At 42.3% G+C, this 16,531-nt stretch overlaps 1 protein-coding gene across 6 annotated transcripts in view; it reads right to left on the bottom strand.

Moving 5' to 3' along the window:
* The window catches only part of GABRG3 (gamma-aminobutyric acid type A receptor subunit gamma3), a 1,013,315-nt gene extending 997,190 nt beyond the window's left edge, over positions 1-16,125 (bottom strand). Inside the window, exons 1-3 of one of the 6 annotated variants that reach the window (XM_073541483.1) lie at positions 15,341-15,394; positions 14,432-14,489; positions 11,806-11,954 (exon numbers count right to left, since the gene is read on the bottom strand). In XM_073541483.1, the coding sequence (XP_073397584.1) occupies positions 11,806-11,954; positions 14,432-14,489; positions 15,341-15,365 (232 nt within the window). In that variant the 5' untranslated portion in view covers positions 15,366-15,394. Of the gene's footprint in view, positions 1-11,805; positions 11,955-14,431; positions 15,250-15,340; positions 15,395-16,017 lie in introns of those variants that run through there. The other 5 variants (XM_073541484.1, XM_073541482.1, XM_073541485.1 and 2 more) reach the window with 5 other exon arrangements.
* Positions 16,126-16,531: the final 406 nt, after the last annotated feature.

Consider the following 16,531-nt stretch of genomic DNA (forward strand, 5'->3'; position numbering starts at 1 on the left):
CGCTATGTCACAGGCTCAATGTCGCAGGTGTGAAAAATGTCACTATAGGACAGGGGAGATGTAGAATTTCTGAACACACTTGTGGACACTGTTGTGTGAGGCCCAGTTAATATCACACCGCTATGTCACAGGCTCAATGTCGTAGGTGTGAAAAATGTCACTATAGGACAGGGGAGATGAGAATTTCTGAACACACTTGTGGACACTGTTGGATTGTGTGAGTCCCAGTGAATATCACACTGCTATGTCACAGGCTCAATGTCGCAGGTATGAAAAATGTCACTATAGGACAGGGGAGATGTAGAATTTCTGAACACACTTGTGGACACTGTTGTGTGAGGTCCAGTTAATATCACACCGCTATGTCACAGGCAGAAATTGGCTAGTGTATGACAAACTACAAAGTGTATATAGTATTGGGCAGAATAGGAATCTCCCTAGAGTGTAGGTCTGTAAGAACGGAGAATGTCCTCGACTTATCCTTACAGAGTGACACACAGATAGCTTCACTGTGGCCGTGATAACAGCCGTTACACAGTACTGAGAGAGGAGCGTGCACGTACACCGCTGTCTGGTGTCCGTAAAATTGTCAAGCTCCGTGTTTTTTAAGTATACGGACTGACACACGCTGTCTCTCTATAGTTTTGAATGTGATCACACAGCAAATATACTTAACTGTTTGAAAACCAGACAAAACTAGAAGGTGGAGGTCTGTAAGAACGGAACATGTCCTCGACTTATTCTTACAAAGTCACACACAGATAGCTTCACTGTGGCCGTGATAACAGCCATTACACGGTACTGTGTGAGGAGCGGACACCGCTGTATGGTGTGAAAAAATGCATGCTCAGTACCTCACCAGGACAATAAAAAATTTGGATTGCTTTTAAAAAAGCAGTTTGCAGAGCAGTGGGAAAACAGCAATGCAGCTATCAGGAAGTCTTATAAGGCAGCCTAACAACCAACACAGCTGATCCAGCAAAATATAGCCTCCACTTGCACTGCACACACAGTGACTGGTGTGTTGTACAGGCAAAATCGCTATCAGCAGAAGCAGTTTTTGGTGTCTTCTTCCCTGCCTAACGCTCTCCCTACAGAATCAGCAGCAGCTCTCCCTATTCTGAGATCAGCATGAGTAACATGGCGGTCGGCGTGCACGCCCTTTTATACCTCCTGTGACGCCCCCCAAAGCAAGCCAATCACTTGCATGCCCTTCTCAAAGATGGTGGTGACCACTGCCTATGTCATACGTTGCCCACAGTGTCCGTGGATCCTGATTGGCTGAAAAAGGGCGGAAAACAAACTTTTGAAACTCGACTTTGGCGCTAAAGTCGCCGAGCTCGTGGCCGACCTCACCCTAGGGTCGGGTTTCGCTTCATGAAACCTGACTTTACCAAAAGCCGGCGACTTTTGAAATTTTTCGACCCGTTTCGCTCAACTCTAGTCATAAGTATTCAGACCTTTTGCTCAGTGTTGAGAAGAAGCACCCTTTTGAGCTAGTACAGTCATGAGTCTTGGGAATCATGCCACAAGTTTTTCAAGAATGGTCAAAGAGTTGTTCTGAAACCACATATTTGTTATTTTAGCTGTGTTCTTAGAGTCATTGTCTTGTTGGAAGGTGAACCTTCGACCAAGTCTGAGGTCCAGAGGACCCTGGAAGGTTTTCATCTAGGATATCTCTGTACTTGGCCGCATTCATGTTTCCTTCAATGGCAACCAGTCGTCCTGTCCCTGCAGCTGAAAAACATCCCCATAACATGATGCTGCCACCATCATGTTTCACTGCTGGGATTGTATTGGGCAGGTGATGAGCAGTGTCTGGTTTTATCCACACATACCGCTTAGAATTATCACCAAAAAGGTCTATCTTTGTCTCATCAGACCAGAGAATCTTATTGTTAGGATTGGCGGAATGCACCAAATAAGAAATTATAATAAGATGCGTTCGCAACCCGGGGTCCACCGTGCGGTGATGGAGAAACCGCAGATAGCACAATGGCGGAGCAAGGCTACGAGAAAACACTTAAAGCACACCGAGTTAAATGTCACTCAGTGTGCAGAGCACAAAGTCACAAGATCTGTTACACCACAGAGCAGTACTATGAAGCAAAGCAAAAAGGACTATACCCTGTTAGACATCACAGGCGTCCTACCCTACACGGCCTGTCTAGACCAACAATTTGCAGTACTATTACCAACACATGTGTGGATTGCCCGCCAGGGCAGTGGGGATACTCGGTACTGAGCCATTATTTAAAGGGGATGTGTCACGGCAGCAGTGACCCAGTCTGTGGCCCTGGGCATCCAATAAAAGAGGATATTTACAAGAGATGAAGTTTATAAGTTTTTGTGATAAAGTGTTCATGACGCCACCTGTGGTTTCTGGTCAGTGGTGACCAGCGCTGCAGGACAGATCCTCTGGGACTGATAGTGATGCAGCAGAGTTGGTATAGCTCTCCACAGGCAGAGCTTAGTCCTAGGGCAGATGTAAGATGTAAAAGGTGATGGTGATGAAGTATCTAGCAAGAGATGTAGCAGTGCTGAGTAGGTGACGTACAGTTCTGGTGTGCACAGATGCCCACTTGGTGCTGCATCCTCCAAGTGAGGGGTCCAGTCAACTCACAGGTAGATCAGGATCCACCTTCCCAGGACTCCCATCAGTATGTGCCTTTCCTGGCCCTCTCACTGTGCTGGCTTTACTACTCCTCTTCCTTCCCAACACCTCACAGTCAGTGTCCCAGGCCAGCAGCCACAGACCTTGTCGGGTAACGTCCTTGTTGTGTTCCCTTGCTCCTTTATGGCTGCCTTTCAGGAGAAGATAACTGTGGCTTGTGGCTAAGGTACCTAAAGGTACCTCTACCTCCAGCTTGCTAGTTGAGTCTGATGATATCTCCACTAGGCTAGGGGGCCGGTACCCCACTGCGACCTGATCCCTCCAGCCAACATCAGTCAGCGTGGAACGAGCCCCATGGACAGTATGGTCCCTGCGCCATGCCTCTAGGATCCCTTCTCCTCTCCAGGAGCTTCCTTCTGTCTCTTTCCTTTCTGCAGCTCCTCCTGACAGGGAGCTACTTCACCACATGTCTGTTACTTTCACTTTCTCCTCATGTTCTCACTGAACTGCACTGTCTTCTCCAGCTCTCTTCCTACTAGCTCCACCCACCTCCCAACACCCTTTACTACCCAGGCAGGGTTGAGATCATCCTCCAGTAGGGTACATCCAGGGTGCTCTGCTGCCATAGGGTGTGTGTTGGGTGCAGGTATTAGCGTCCTGTGAGGTGCCCCCTCCTTACCTGAGAATGGGGTACCACACTTCTGGGTGAGGTGCAGTACCTCTGTGGCGACTGAACCCAAAGGGGCACCACATACCCAACCCATTACCATATGCTTCCAGGCAAATCCTGAGGCGCACATACAGCGCCCCCTAGCTGTAAGAGGGGTCACTGCCTCACATACCCCCCTCTGTTCACACTTGTGGGGTTGAACACTTGTTAGAGACTGGGCACCCATGTCACCTTGCCCTGCAAGTCGAGAGGGCCCTCTCAGTCGTCTTTGAGCGTCAGCTCCTGAGATGTAGTCCATCACTGTCACTTTGTTAAACCTTCCTTGACCCCAGCGGTCAGTTTGTAAGTCTTGAGCTTTCACCCTTAAATCCCAGTCTGTCTGTTTCACCAGACCCTTTTTTAGACTCCACATGTCTCAAATACGCCCTTTCACCTAGCCTTTCTCTCATGGCTTTCTCCAGTAGCCGTGAGTCTCACTCACAGTTGAGCCCACTGTTTGTTATGAGTCTGGCCCATCTAACCCATTACAGGGGCTGTCTATGTCCCTCAGTTTTATACTGAGAGAAGAACTGCCACTTTCAGATTTTCGGCACCCTTGGTCTGCTGAACATCTGATGACATTTCTTTCTAGTTGTCTTTGGCTATCACTCTGCTGCTGAACCTCTCTATTGCATCTCCTAATTAGGAAACAGTCATGACAATTCTCTTTTTTCCTAGCCTCCACTGGGGTACTTTTAGTATTCGAAGGGCCCTTTCTTTCCCCGGTACCTTGCTTGAAGGTGGCTGCTGTCTTCCATCAATTGGGTGCAGCAGTCCTGTATGGCACAGTCTTTCAAGCCTTAGCTGCTCTATCTGCCTTAGATACGCCACACGGTACTCAAGCAGAGTCTGTACATTTCCAAGACTCTCCACCATACCTAGATCGAAGAATGATACCATAACCTTGTCCCTTGGAATCTGGTCTTAACTTCACCACTCCAGACTTATTCACAATATCTTGTATGGCTTGACCATTTTTCCCAATGACTTTACTCACTATAGGAATAGGCACCTGTATTACATCTTCCAGAAGATTCTGCACTTTCCTCACATGCTCCAGCCACCTAGCAGCGTCTTCATTCTTTAACTGGATCATCCACTTCGTCCGTACACATCTCCAGTGCAAGTCTCTCAGCATAGCTACTCTCTTCACTGTGACACCCGTTGTGGACAGTACCACTAGCTGTTTAATTTCCGGGGTCCAGTCCACCCTACACGCCCCCACAGTCTTCTTGAAATCTTCCTGCATAGACTCCCTGGCACACGCCTCTCTCAGGTCTTCAGGTATGTCTATCAAGCATTTAAACGAGGAAGTCTCTTTCTCTTCTGCTGTCACAAGTTCACCATTTTGTTTGGCTCTCAGAGCCATCTGCCTCGCCATGTCATCTGCTTCCACCTGTCTGGCCAGGATAGACACCTGCCACTCCATCTTCTTTAAGCTGTCGCATTCATCGACTGGCTTTCTGCCACATAATCTCTGCACTTAGCCACCTCTTTCTCCATGGCACCCACACGGCACTCAGCAGCCTGTCTCTGGAGCTCCTCTTGTTACAAACAGGCTTCTACTGTCTCCTGAATTCTCCTTATCTCGCTTCTCCCATTCTCTGGATTGGTTGAGCTTCCATCACTTGAGGAGGTATCTACTTAAAGGCCCCACTTCTTTGGTGGCTTCCTCCACTTCTGCACCCTTGGACTCAGCATTGTCTGCTTCAGCCCTCTCTTGGGTATACGAGTACCCCTGCTCCTCCGCATCAGGTCCTTTGGAGCCCTCACCATCCTCCGTCATCTCACCTTTTCCTGTCACCACAGACATGGGCCTATGACCGGACTGTTCTCCGTGACCATCGTGGATTCTCACTCTACCAGTGCTCTACAAGATTTCCTTTCCTTCAGCACCACCAATTGACTGGTAATCCAACTTCAACCTAGCGGTTGCTAGGGGCAACATGAATGCATTCATCTTCCTTGTACAGTTTAGAAGAGCATCCCGATCTTGAACAAAAGCACAAGACACTGCCTTTCCTTTATTCAAATCTTCACAAGGTGCAAATGGTTCAACCTCTTTGCGACCTTTATGTCTCCGGCGACAGGAGAAAGACTTGCCATTTATACCTTATTCAGTCTTACTGCACTCTTTTCCACTTGCATCACCATCTGAATGGGATTCACCACCACCTGATCAGTCATCCTGGAACCAGCAGTCCCCACTAATGGTCATACTTTCGTGTATGGCTGCCACTGTCATGTCACTAAGTTGGGCACGTTCACCATTATCCTTGGTCATGCCTAACTTAGGGCTGTCAATTCTAAGGGGCGCATTCTCCATATTATTATCACCTATACATATTACCTCTACAGACAATTTCCCATTTATCCACCAATCCCACAGTGCTTCCAAGTCTGACCTATTACCGACGTATACAGCAAGTCCGGGACTGCCGTCACTTTGTGATACGTGGAACCCTCAGTCGCGTCAATGTAGAGGTATGCTGTCAAAGGTCCTTTATCATTCCCACTGGAGCTACTCCCTCTCGGTCCCGTCCAAGGCAACACAGAACATTCAGGAGGGGTTCTCAGAAAAGGCACTCCACTCCCCGGGTCTATTAGTTCCATCACCCATTCTCCATCCAGCCAGAAGGAGCACTGTCATGTCAGTTCATTGAACAAGCTATCCACAGTATAGCATGGACCTGCACAGCATGAACTACGTTGCTTCCGGCTACAGTCCAATGGCGCATTCGCTGCTGCCTTCTTTTTTTGCCACCACCCCTATGTGGGTTACCACCCCCTTTTGGAAATCCACCTTTTTGGGCAACTACTCCCTTTTGGGATACTGCCCCTTTTGGGACTTCACCCTTTTTGCTCACCATCCCTGTTTGGGTTACCGCACCTTTTGGGACTCAACCCCCATTTGGGCAACCATTACTGTTTGGGTCACCACCCCCTCTTGGGATGCCAACCCTTTTAGGGACACCACCCCCTCTCTGGGGTACACCCCATGGACTCCCCTATGGCACTCTCAGGCCGCAGTTCGCACAGTACCCCACTGTGTCTGGGCTTGCACTTGCTTTTTAAGAGTTAGTATGACCTGGACCACCAATGTCCTTATGACACCCCACCAGCACTGGTAGCTTCCACTGCAGCGCTTCTTGCTGCTTGCTACTGGTACTGCAGCTCCTGCTGCTACAGAACCTCTTGCTGCAACTGCAGCTCCTCTTGCTGCAACTGCAGCTCCTCTCTGCAAGACTCTGTACCGCAGACTTCGTGGACCTGCTGATCCACAGCAAATCTTCGTAACCCCGCTGAGTTACCGCTAGAAGTTTGTAATCTTCGTAGACCCACTGATCCACATCAAACTTCGGAAACCCACCGAGTTACAGCCTGACACTTGTAATTTTTGTGGCCCCGCCAAGCCACAGCAAGCTGTCCTGAAAAAATTTTCATGCTTCCTGGATCATTGCCGGCATTCTCCACCATATGTAAGACAGCGCTTACTGAGTGTGTTGGGGAACACTTGCTTGGCAACGGGACTAAAGCACACCAGCATGTTTTTCTCACACAAACAGTCTATCTGGTTTATTTCCAGAGCATAAATTGCACCACGAACAGTTCATTATATACATCAACAGCACATAATAACCACAGTCTGTTCTCATGGCAGATACTTCTCTGCTGTTATTATAACCCCCTTGCTGGAGTTACCTTCCTGGAGCTCCTTTTCCACACACTGACTCCTGTCAGTCCTCTCTCCTGGGAAAGCTGCCTTATGGGGTTCACTGTCCTTGCGACTAGGGCACTCCCGCTAGTCCAGACCCTCAGAAGGATGGTAGCTCCCCCCATGTTTTGCCGTCCTAGAATCTGCACATACACGGCCTAGCCATGTGCTCTTCAGGAAGTCCACTCCTATGACCTTCCAACACACAGGCCTGTCCTGTCTTGCAGGACCTTAGAACACAGACCATGTGACCCCAACCCTGGTCACATTATGTAGCTGTGACCACCCCCATAGGTAGGCGGTGTATGTGTGGTTTGTCAGTCCTGCCCAGCTCTCCAACTAACCCTGTAAGACTCCCTTATAAGTAAACAAACACAAAGTTTGTAGGACTACAGGTCCCAGAGCAACATTACTGCCTTACAGCGCAGAGGACCCCCTCCGCGACACATACTGGCCATTCACAATGATGCTGGTCACTGTCTCACCATCACCGTTACACCTCCATGCATATGCTGAGGAGCACACATATTTTCTAATTGCTGAGGGTCCGACCTTTGGAAACCCTACCTGAAAAAATCAGAGATAGAGCATATGTACCTCTGCTCCATTCATTTTCAACGTGAATGCATCAGATAACCAAGTATGCGCTATCTGCACATCAATGTGCAGTGAGATTTATCCATCCTTTTTACCGCTGCCATTTTTTAAATTTTTTTTACTTTGTTTTTTTCTACATCTTTTAAGTGTCATATTTTTTACATTGCCAATGTAATTTCAGTGGTGTTTCCTTTTTTGTGTTTGACTAGTTGTAATTTTAAATGACAGTGTGCATTTTACCATACAATGTACTTCGAAACACAACACAAATTTCAATAAGTTGAAGTGGTGGTAGCAAAAAATGCAATTCTGCTATTGTGTTTTGTTTCTACAGTATTCATTAGGCAGTTAAAATGACCAGTAAAAACAGTGTTCTAGTTCAGTATGATTACAGTGATAACTAACATATATAGTTATATTTTTTATTTAAGCAATAAAAAAATCTGAAATTTGTTAAAAAAAAAAAATAAAATTGCTAGTGTTGTCATGTTTTTAGACCCATAACTTTTTATTTTGCCACGGATGGAGCTTATTTTGCATAGTAAACTAATGCGGTTTTTATGCCACTTTGGGGTACATATGACATTAGGATTTCTGTTTTTGAATTTTTTAAAGAGATATAAACTCCTTGCGGAGTTTGCCACATAGGTTCACTAATCTTATATTTTGCAACATTTTGATAGCCTTTTAACGACTCAGCAATACCCAATATGTTTATTTTATTTTACTTTCTATCTCTTTATTTTTAAATCAAGAAAAAGAGGTGAGATTTGGAATGCTTACAATTTTTATACTTTTAAAAACAATTTTCTTATTTTTCCCTTTATTTTTCATTCCTATTACAGCAGCTGAACGTGCAATCGTTTAATCGCTGGTGCTATATAATGCGGGATTGCAGAATACGAGTTATAAAGAAAATCATAGTTTGCGTGGGTTTCCTCCGGGATCTCCAGTTTCCTCCCACACTCCAAAGACATACTGATAGGGAATTTAGATTGTGAGCCCCATTGGGGACAGTGCCAATAATGTCTGTAAAGCACAGTGGAATTAATGGGGCTATATAAATGAGTAAAATAAATAAATAGTGTCTATGAAGGTCAGTCACAGGCTGGGTTTCAAAGGATAAGTAAGAGGGGTCTTAAGCAGCTGCTATGTCAACCCTTCAGACCTCTGACATCCCCAACAAAGTGATCACGACGAAAGCTGGTAAATACTACAGGGTGGGCCATTTATATAGATAAAATGGGAATGGTTGGTGATATCAACTTCCTGTTTGTGGCACATTAGTATATGGGAGAGGGAAAACTTTTCAAGGTGGGTGGTGACCATGGTGGCCATTATGAAGTCAGCCATTTTGGATCCACCTTTTTTCAGTGGGAAGAGGGTCATGTGACACATCACACTTTTGAGAATTTCACAAGGAAAACAATGGTGTGCTTGGTCTTAACATAACTTTATTCTTTCATGAGTTATTTACAAGTTTCTCTTTGTTTACAGCCATTAACATGTCGCAGAGGTTAACACTTGAGGAGCAGATAGAAGTTGTGTTCATGTCTGGTGAACGCACTACCCAGGTCATTGCAGAAGATTTCAATGCACGACACCCTACGCAAGAAAACTGTCACCATTCCTATTTTATATGTATCCATATATATGGCCCACCCAAAAAAGTTTGTCTCATTACTGAACATAATGTTCTGTGTAAACTGAGGGTCCTGTTCCAATTTTTGTTTTGCCCATTCTGCAAATTCAGCGCACCGATCTGGGTCACCAACCATTTCCATTTTATTTAGGTGTACCCATGTAAATGGCCCACCCTGTACTTGACAATCCAGCTACTTAAATCCGCTGTCATCTCCAATTTCTGAAGCACAGCTAACATTGTCATCATCATCACAATGAGTGTTAGCTTTATTCCTTAGGTTTGCATGGGATAACTCAGTGTCCCCCTCAACTCTACATGCTCATCCTCCTCTCTTCAAGTACTCCTATTTTGTGATATTCTTCTGCAATTTTCTTTACCTGATATTGTCTCTGTCATGCCTATCAAATCCAGGATGATGAGCATGATGTAGAACTTTCTGATTGTCTTCCATCTCTGGTTACATCATTTTGAGAAACATCAAAGATAACAATGTTGATATCCCATTTGACCCTACTGACAAATTTGGTGACCTCTTTGAAGGATCTGAGTAGAAAGCAACCATTCCTAATCCACTCCAAATAACATATTTCAAAGAAACACAAACTTTATGTGATTTGCTGCAATGTGACCCAAACAGAGAATTAGATGCACCAGATCTCCTAAAGTAAAATGTAAACATAACTAGAGTACTTAATACCATGGGCTATGTTTAAATAAACATATAGTTTTAAAAATTGGTGGCATTAGAGAGACCAAAAACTTGATTCTCAACTTCAAGTTGAATTTCCTAAAATTTGTGGCTCCGGGAGGTTCGATTGGCGAGGATCGAAAAAATACTTTCACACTCTGCATCAATGAGCAGGGTAAAGGTGTGTTCTCCACAATGACCTGCAGCTATTCCTTAGATTACTTATTTTGGCCTTACTGAATGCATTCCAATGCACAAAGCATGCTAGTGGAGTGTCAAAGCCTTTTAGAATGAGAAATTATACTCTATTAGTAAATATATATATATATATATATATATATATTCTGCATGGACCATTAGGGAAAAAAAGGTGTGATTGGAAAGCTTGATACAAATTATATTACACAGTGCCGTTTTTCTCTGTGCTGTTTTATAAAATGGATGTATTCTACCATATCCTTTTTCTACTCAACATATCCCCATGATTTATAGTACAAGGTTATCAGCTTGCAACTTGATTTTGTGATCTGCTGTCAGCATACGATTATGCATTATTTTTCTGTGTGGCCACCCAGTTGTCGTGATGTGAATTGCAACCTGTCAAGGGATTTTTTGGCATCTATCTATATTGTGCAGAATTAATTTAGTAAGAAATTGCAATTTTTAACCTAATTAAATAAACAAAAATAAGGATGGATATATAGTCTTTCTGAGTATTTGTTAATGGCTGCTGATCATTTTTTTAAAAAAATATTATAATGTTGTTAATACAGCAATAAATATATATGTTTATCAACTGTTTAGGAGTCTCAATTTTTATGTCTATGTTGCTTGCAGAAACATGTGTTTTTTGTAGGTGAAACATTGATTTCATTCTACAACATAACACATATAATTGATCTAAATGTTGAACAAATGAAAACAACAAACTGCGTTGTTAAAAAAGCTGAGTACGAAATACATTCAAAACAAGTCAAAAACATACACGACGATCACGTCACAAAATGTTGGTTCTTTTATTTCAGTAGACACATCGGAGCACAAAAATCTAGTTTGCCCATATTAGTGTCTAGAGCTGCCCAGAGTGGTGTCACATACATTATCTGAGAGTGAGGGATGGGCACATGCAAATAATGATTTTCATCCTTCACAGCTAAGTCTACCTTCATTTGGTATCTTCAAATATTCTCAGTGGATAATTCTGTTACCAGTTATTAGCCTCGTGTCTCTCACGTTAAGAATGTATGCAGTGCTATGGGTCAGTACAGTCAGAAACTGTATTCAGTGAGAGCTTGAGCTCTACTTCAACTGTCTTTCTAACCACAGATTGGATTTTAGTCATTTTTAGTAGAAATATCAACATGGAGAAATAGAATTCTTATGAATGACCAAAAATGAACCAAAAATATTATTATTGAATACTGGTATGACAAATACAAAATTCTACAGTATTTAGGAATGATAAGTGCTAATTTGATTTCCACAAATATCATAAGATGATGAGGCATGGTTGAAATGAAAGGAATAGATATTTATCAAATGGTCTACTGATGTCTTCTTAATGGCTTGATACATTTATATCTGTATGCCCAGTGCAGTGAATAAATGTTCTTCTTCAACCCAGAGAAGAGCTCTGCTAATGATCTGATCCTTTACAAGCCACTCACTTACGTTATCGTTCTTGATATTCCACAAAATAATTCCATTATTAGCACTAAATATTATTACCGGTATTATTTTTTCTATCTGCAACCACTGAGTTTGAGAACAGTACCACCATGTTCGTTAAGCTATCCCACTTCTAAACCTTTATTTTGTAATATCACAGAGAACTTACTTCCAATATCAGGTCTCAGTTTCTTATCATATTCTTTCAGCAACTTGTTGAGAATCAGTGTGGCATCTGTGTCTTGTGTTTTTGGCGCCAGCACCCATTTTTGGTTAAATGTTAAGTCTTCATATTCATCATCTTCTATTTTCCTGGAGCTGCAGCGATATATTACAATGTGAGAAATTGTAATAAATATTCTTAAATACGGTAACTTACTTTCAATAGCAATTTAAAAGGTTTTTTTTTAACCATTTGTTTCGTTATTCCGAGACCATGCATTTGCTCAATAACTTTATACGGCACCAATCTTTTACTTTTTTAAGTTTGCTAAATGATTTCTTAGTCATAAACAAATTCAACACTTTATGTTAAATTAACATTACGTCATAAATCAGAAGCCAAAGACCCCAATATAGATGTGATGTATGTATATGTCAAGAACTCAAGATCTCTTAATATAAGTTAGCATAATGCTGGTTAAATTACACAGAATTAAACTTCATTTTATAATTTATTTCAAATATGTTCTAATACATGTAAAACCAGAAAAAAGTTACAACTGAGCAATTAACAACTGAGCAGAGACTCTGGGTCTTCTATTATTAATATGCCATAGCTTTTCGCCTCCATAAAACACCTTTATACTTGGAAAAATCAAGCAGTCAATCATTATAACGTATTAGATATATGGATTACTTGAATCTAGCTCTTTTGCAAATAAAACTTTATGAACATTTAATAATAATAATGCAATGCTACAAATGTCTACCCATAAGATACTAGAGCTCAATTTCCAAGCTATAAATCAGACAAGACCAAGGATCAGCCATCATAACGATAATGCTTTTAGGCATTACTACATGTAATAGAGCTTGGTTGGAAAAGGGAATTTGACCAGTGAACGTTAAAGAATTAATATCCTTGTCAAAGGCCTTAGAAGAAAAATGTATTACATAGTAATTAAGGTTGAAGGGAGACTTTAAGTCCATCTAGTTCAACCCATATCCTATCCTAACTTGCCCTAACATGTTGATCCAGAGGAAGGCAAAAAAACCCCATGTGGCAACAGTAAGCTTCACATTGGGGAAAAAAATTCCTTCCCGACTCCACATACGGCAATCAGACTAGCTCCCTGGATCAACGCAATATTAAGGAGACTAGTGTATATACCCTGTAATATTATACTTTTCAAGAAAGGCATCCAGTCCCTTCTTAAATTTTAGTAGTGAATCACTCATTACAACATCATATGGCAGAGAGTTCCATAGTCTCACTGCTCTTACAGTAAAGGATCCGCGTCTGTGAGTATGCTTAAACCTTCTTTCCTCCAGACGTAGAGGATGCCCCCTTGTCCCCGTCACAGGTCTAAGAGTAAAAAGATCATTAGAAAGGTCTTGGTATTGTCCCCGCATATATTTATACATTGTAATAAGATCACCCCTAAGCCTTCGATTCTCCAAACTAAATAACCCCAAGTGTAATAACCTGTCTTGGTATTGCAGACCCCCTAGTTCCCTAATAACCTTGGTCGCTCTTCTCTGCACCCGCTCCAGTTCAGCTATGTCTTTCTTATACACCGGAGACCAGAACTGTACACAGTATTCTAAGTGTGGTCGCACTAGTGACTTATATAGAGGTAAAATTATGTTCTCCTCATGAGCATCTATGCCTCTTTTAATGCATCCCATTATTTTATTTGCCTTTGCAGCAGCTGCTTGACTCTGGCCACTAAATGTGAGTTTGTCGTCCACCCATACACCCAGGTCTTTTTCAGTGACTCTTAGAGTCTTAAGAGTCAGCTAGACAGAGACACTAGACTTTCCTGACATTTTTCACGGGCAGTCACATTGTCTTAAAGTTTTCAAGGGGAAATGCTACATAAAGATTTCATAACTAGCTATTTTAGAGCTCTTTTTCCAAAGAATGGAGAAAAACTGGACAACATTGGACCCCATCATGCTCTTCATCTCTATTTCTCCTACACTTATTTTTGCTAAGCACAATCTGCCAATTTTTCTCATTATTAATACTTCTAATCACTTATTCAATACCTTAAATTCATGACACCCAGCAATCCTGTGTGATGAAAGTGTAAATGTGCTTACATATTAGTCTTCCCAGCATAGTCCTCTGCACAATGCACTGGAACCACTATGTCCTTGACCCTTAAGTGGTCATAAAGGAGTGCCTTAGTATGTGCATTATTCTGAATCCTCAAATAGGAGCTAACAAAGCAAAGCTTGCAAAGATTCAACGCAATATAACAATGTCTACTGATAGAGAAGGTAGTACTCCAACAGGTAGGAGTGTCAGGGAAGGTGTTGATAATATACAGATACATTGCATTGATTTCGGGATGAACATTTCTTCTACACCCCTGACTACCTTCTAGAAGTTCATATATATTTAAAAAGCAATAAACTTTCCTGTTGGAGCTATGTTATCAGTGGCCCCAGCTCTATTTCCTCACTGATATGAAAAGAATTAATCACTTACATCTGGATGCTCCGAATGAGGAATGACTTGAGTTCAATAACAGCAGAAGAAAGGGAACATACAAGAATTTTCTATCACAGTGCAATACAATCACCACAAAAACAACACATCATTATACAATGCCATTATGACTTACCAGGCTTGGAAAACTGACAATAAGAGAAAAATCACTAGCAGCTTTGCAGACATGACTGCTGTGGGTGCAATCAGGTAAAAGAGAGTAAAAATAATAGCGAGGAACATAAAATATCCACGATGTAAGTCTTCTTCTGTGATGGACAGTAGAATGGCTGGCTACTTTGCAGGTTTTCCAGATGAAGGAACAAGACAAGCTCCTTAGACCATCAGTGCTAGATGCATTTCCTGCACTTTTATTGCAATTATACTCTGCTAGGAGTAATGCAGCCTCTCCTGCTTCACTTACTGTATGTACAGTGGATTTTCTATTGCAATTGGTGATTCAAAAGCAATGAGGCACAGTGAATGGAGCACACCTATTTCCAAAGAATACGAATAAAACCCTCACTTTCAACAGGCATCAGAGCAATGAAGTCTGACTCCCTCCTCTACAAGCAACTATAGGATTTAAATCCAGCAGCACCATATTCCTGCATTCCAGGAACCTAATGGCAACATGTGCACTTATGCAGCAAGCTTGACTCTCTAAAAAGAGCATCCCAATAGCAGGAGAAGAGTGTCACTAAGTGCAATCTTCATGTAGCCAAAGCTTTGGACTCAGTACATTACCAATCATACAGTACTTGCACCTAGGAAATGATCCTTAAGAATTGAGGAGGAGTCATAGAATAAGAGAGCCATAACTGGATACCATGTGAACAGTAGTTGACAGACAGAAATCATAAAGGATGACAATCGTGAGATGGAAATTTACATATTCCAATAGATGACAGTCTATGAAACATTTGGTTATGAGAGGTACAACATTGTGGAATTGTCATGAATCCAAGAGCTCAGTGTAAAAAAAAAAAAGCTACTGACTTGTACAGCAACCAAGAATATAATAACACTTCCATAAATCAGCTACCGGTGATGAAAACGTTGAATTTCATAATCTTCTCATAAGGGAAATTCACCAGTTCGCAGTGCCAGGACTATGCATTAGGCTGCTTCATTAGCTACTGTTGCTTCTGAGCATATAAAGTTCATTCTACTGGAACAGCCTTAACCCCTCCAGCGACAGAAGATTTGTCTCCCAAATGTTAGACAGAGAATCATTTTGATATTTTCAGGCACCAGGTGTTTTAGATGACCTATAACACATTACTTTAAGGATGGCTGATGGAGCCCTCCAATTCTTGATGAGCACCATGATGAGAATGTCAAGTTTATTATAGGTGACGTGGAAGGAACAGGAGATTTTAATTGTATTGTAAGAATGAAATGGAGACCAGTCTGTCTAGCAAGCCATCTAGCTACACTTTTTCTGACAGTCTCCTGGAAGTGCATATGTTTTATAAAGCAATAAACTAGGAGAACTTTCCTACTGGAGAGATATTGCATCAGTACAGCTACATTATCAGTCATCTCAGCTCAATTTCCTCACTAATATGAGCCCAATCAATCACTTTCATCAGGATGCTCTGAATGAGGAATGATGCGAGTGTAATAACAGCAGGAGGAGAACATACAAGGATTTTCTATAGCTCTGCAATAAGATCACCACACTACACAACATCATTAAACAATGCCATTATGACTTACCAGGCTTGGAAAACTGACAAGAAGAGGAAAAGCACTAGCAGCTTAGCAGACATGACTGCTGTGGGTGCAATCAGGTAAAAGAGTAAAAAGAATAGTGATGCCCAGAAAATATCCACGATGTAAGAGTCTTCTTCTTCAAAGTACAGTAGAATGGCTGGCTACTTGGCAGGTTTGCTCTGATACAAATGCTCCCAGATGCAGGAACAAGGCAGATTCCATAGATCAGTTGTGCTAGAGGAAAGATTCTGCACTTTTATTGTAATTATACTCAGCTTGAAGCAGCGCAGTCTGTCTTGCTTCACTTGCTATATATATATATATGCTCAATGGGTTTTATACTGCTGTTAGTGATCCAAAAGCAAAGAAGAGCACGAGGCACAGTGGATGAAGCACACCTATGCCCAATGAGTAATGCAAAACCTTCTCTTCCAACAGGCATCACAGCCATGAAGTCTGTTTTCTCCCACTGTGAGCAGGTAAGCAGGTATGGAAGTGAAAGGATTTAAGTCCAGCA

This window comes from Dendrobates tinctorius, unplaced genomic scaffold, assembly GCF_039654945.1.
Source record: "Dendrobates tinctorius isolate UK_male_01 unplaced genomic scaffold, ASM3965494v1 ptg000121l, whole genome shotgun sequence".
Classification (NCBI taxonomy): domain Eukaryota; kingdom Metazoa; phylum Chordata; class Amphibia; order Anura; family Dendrobatidae; genus Dendrobates; species Dendrobates tinctorius.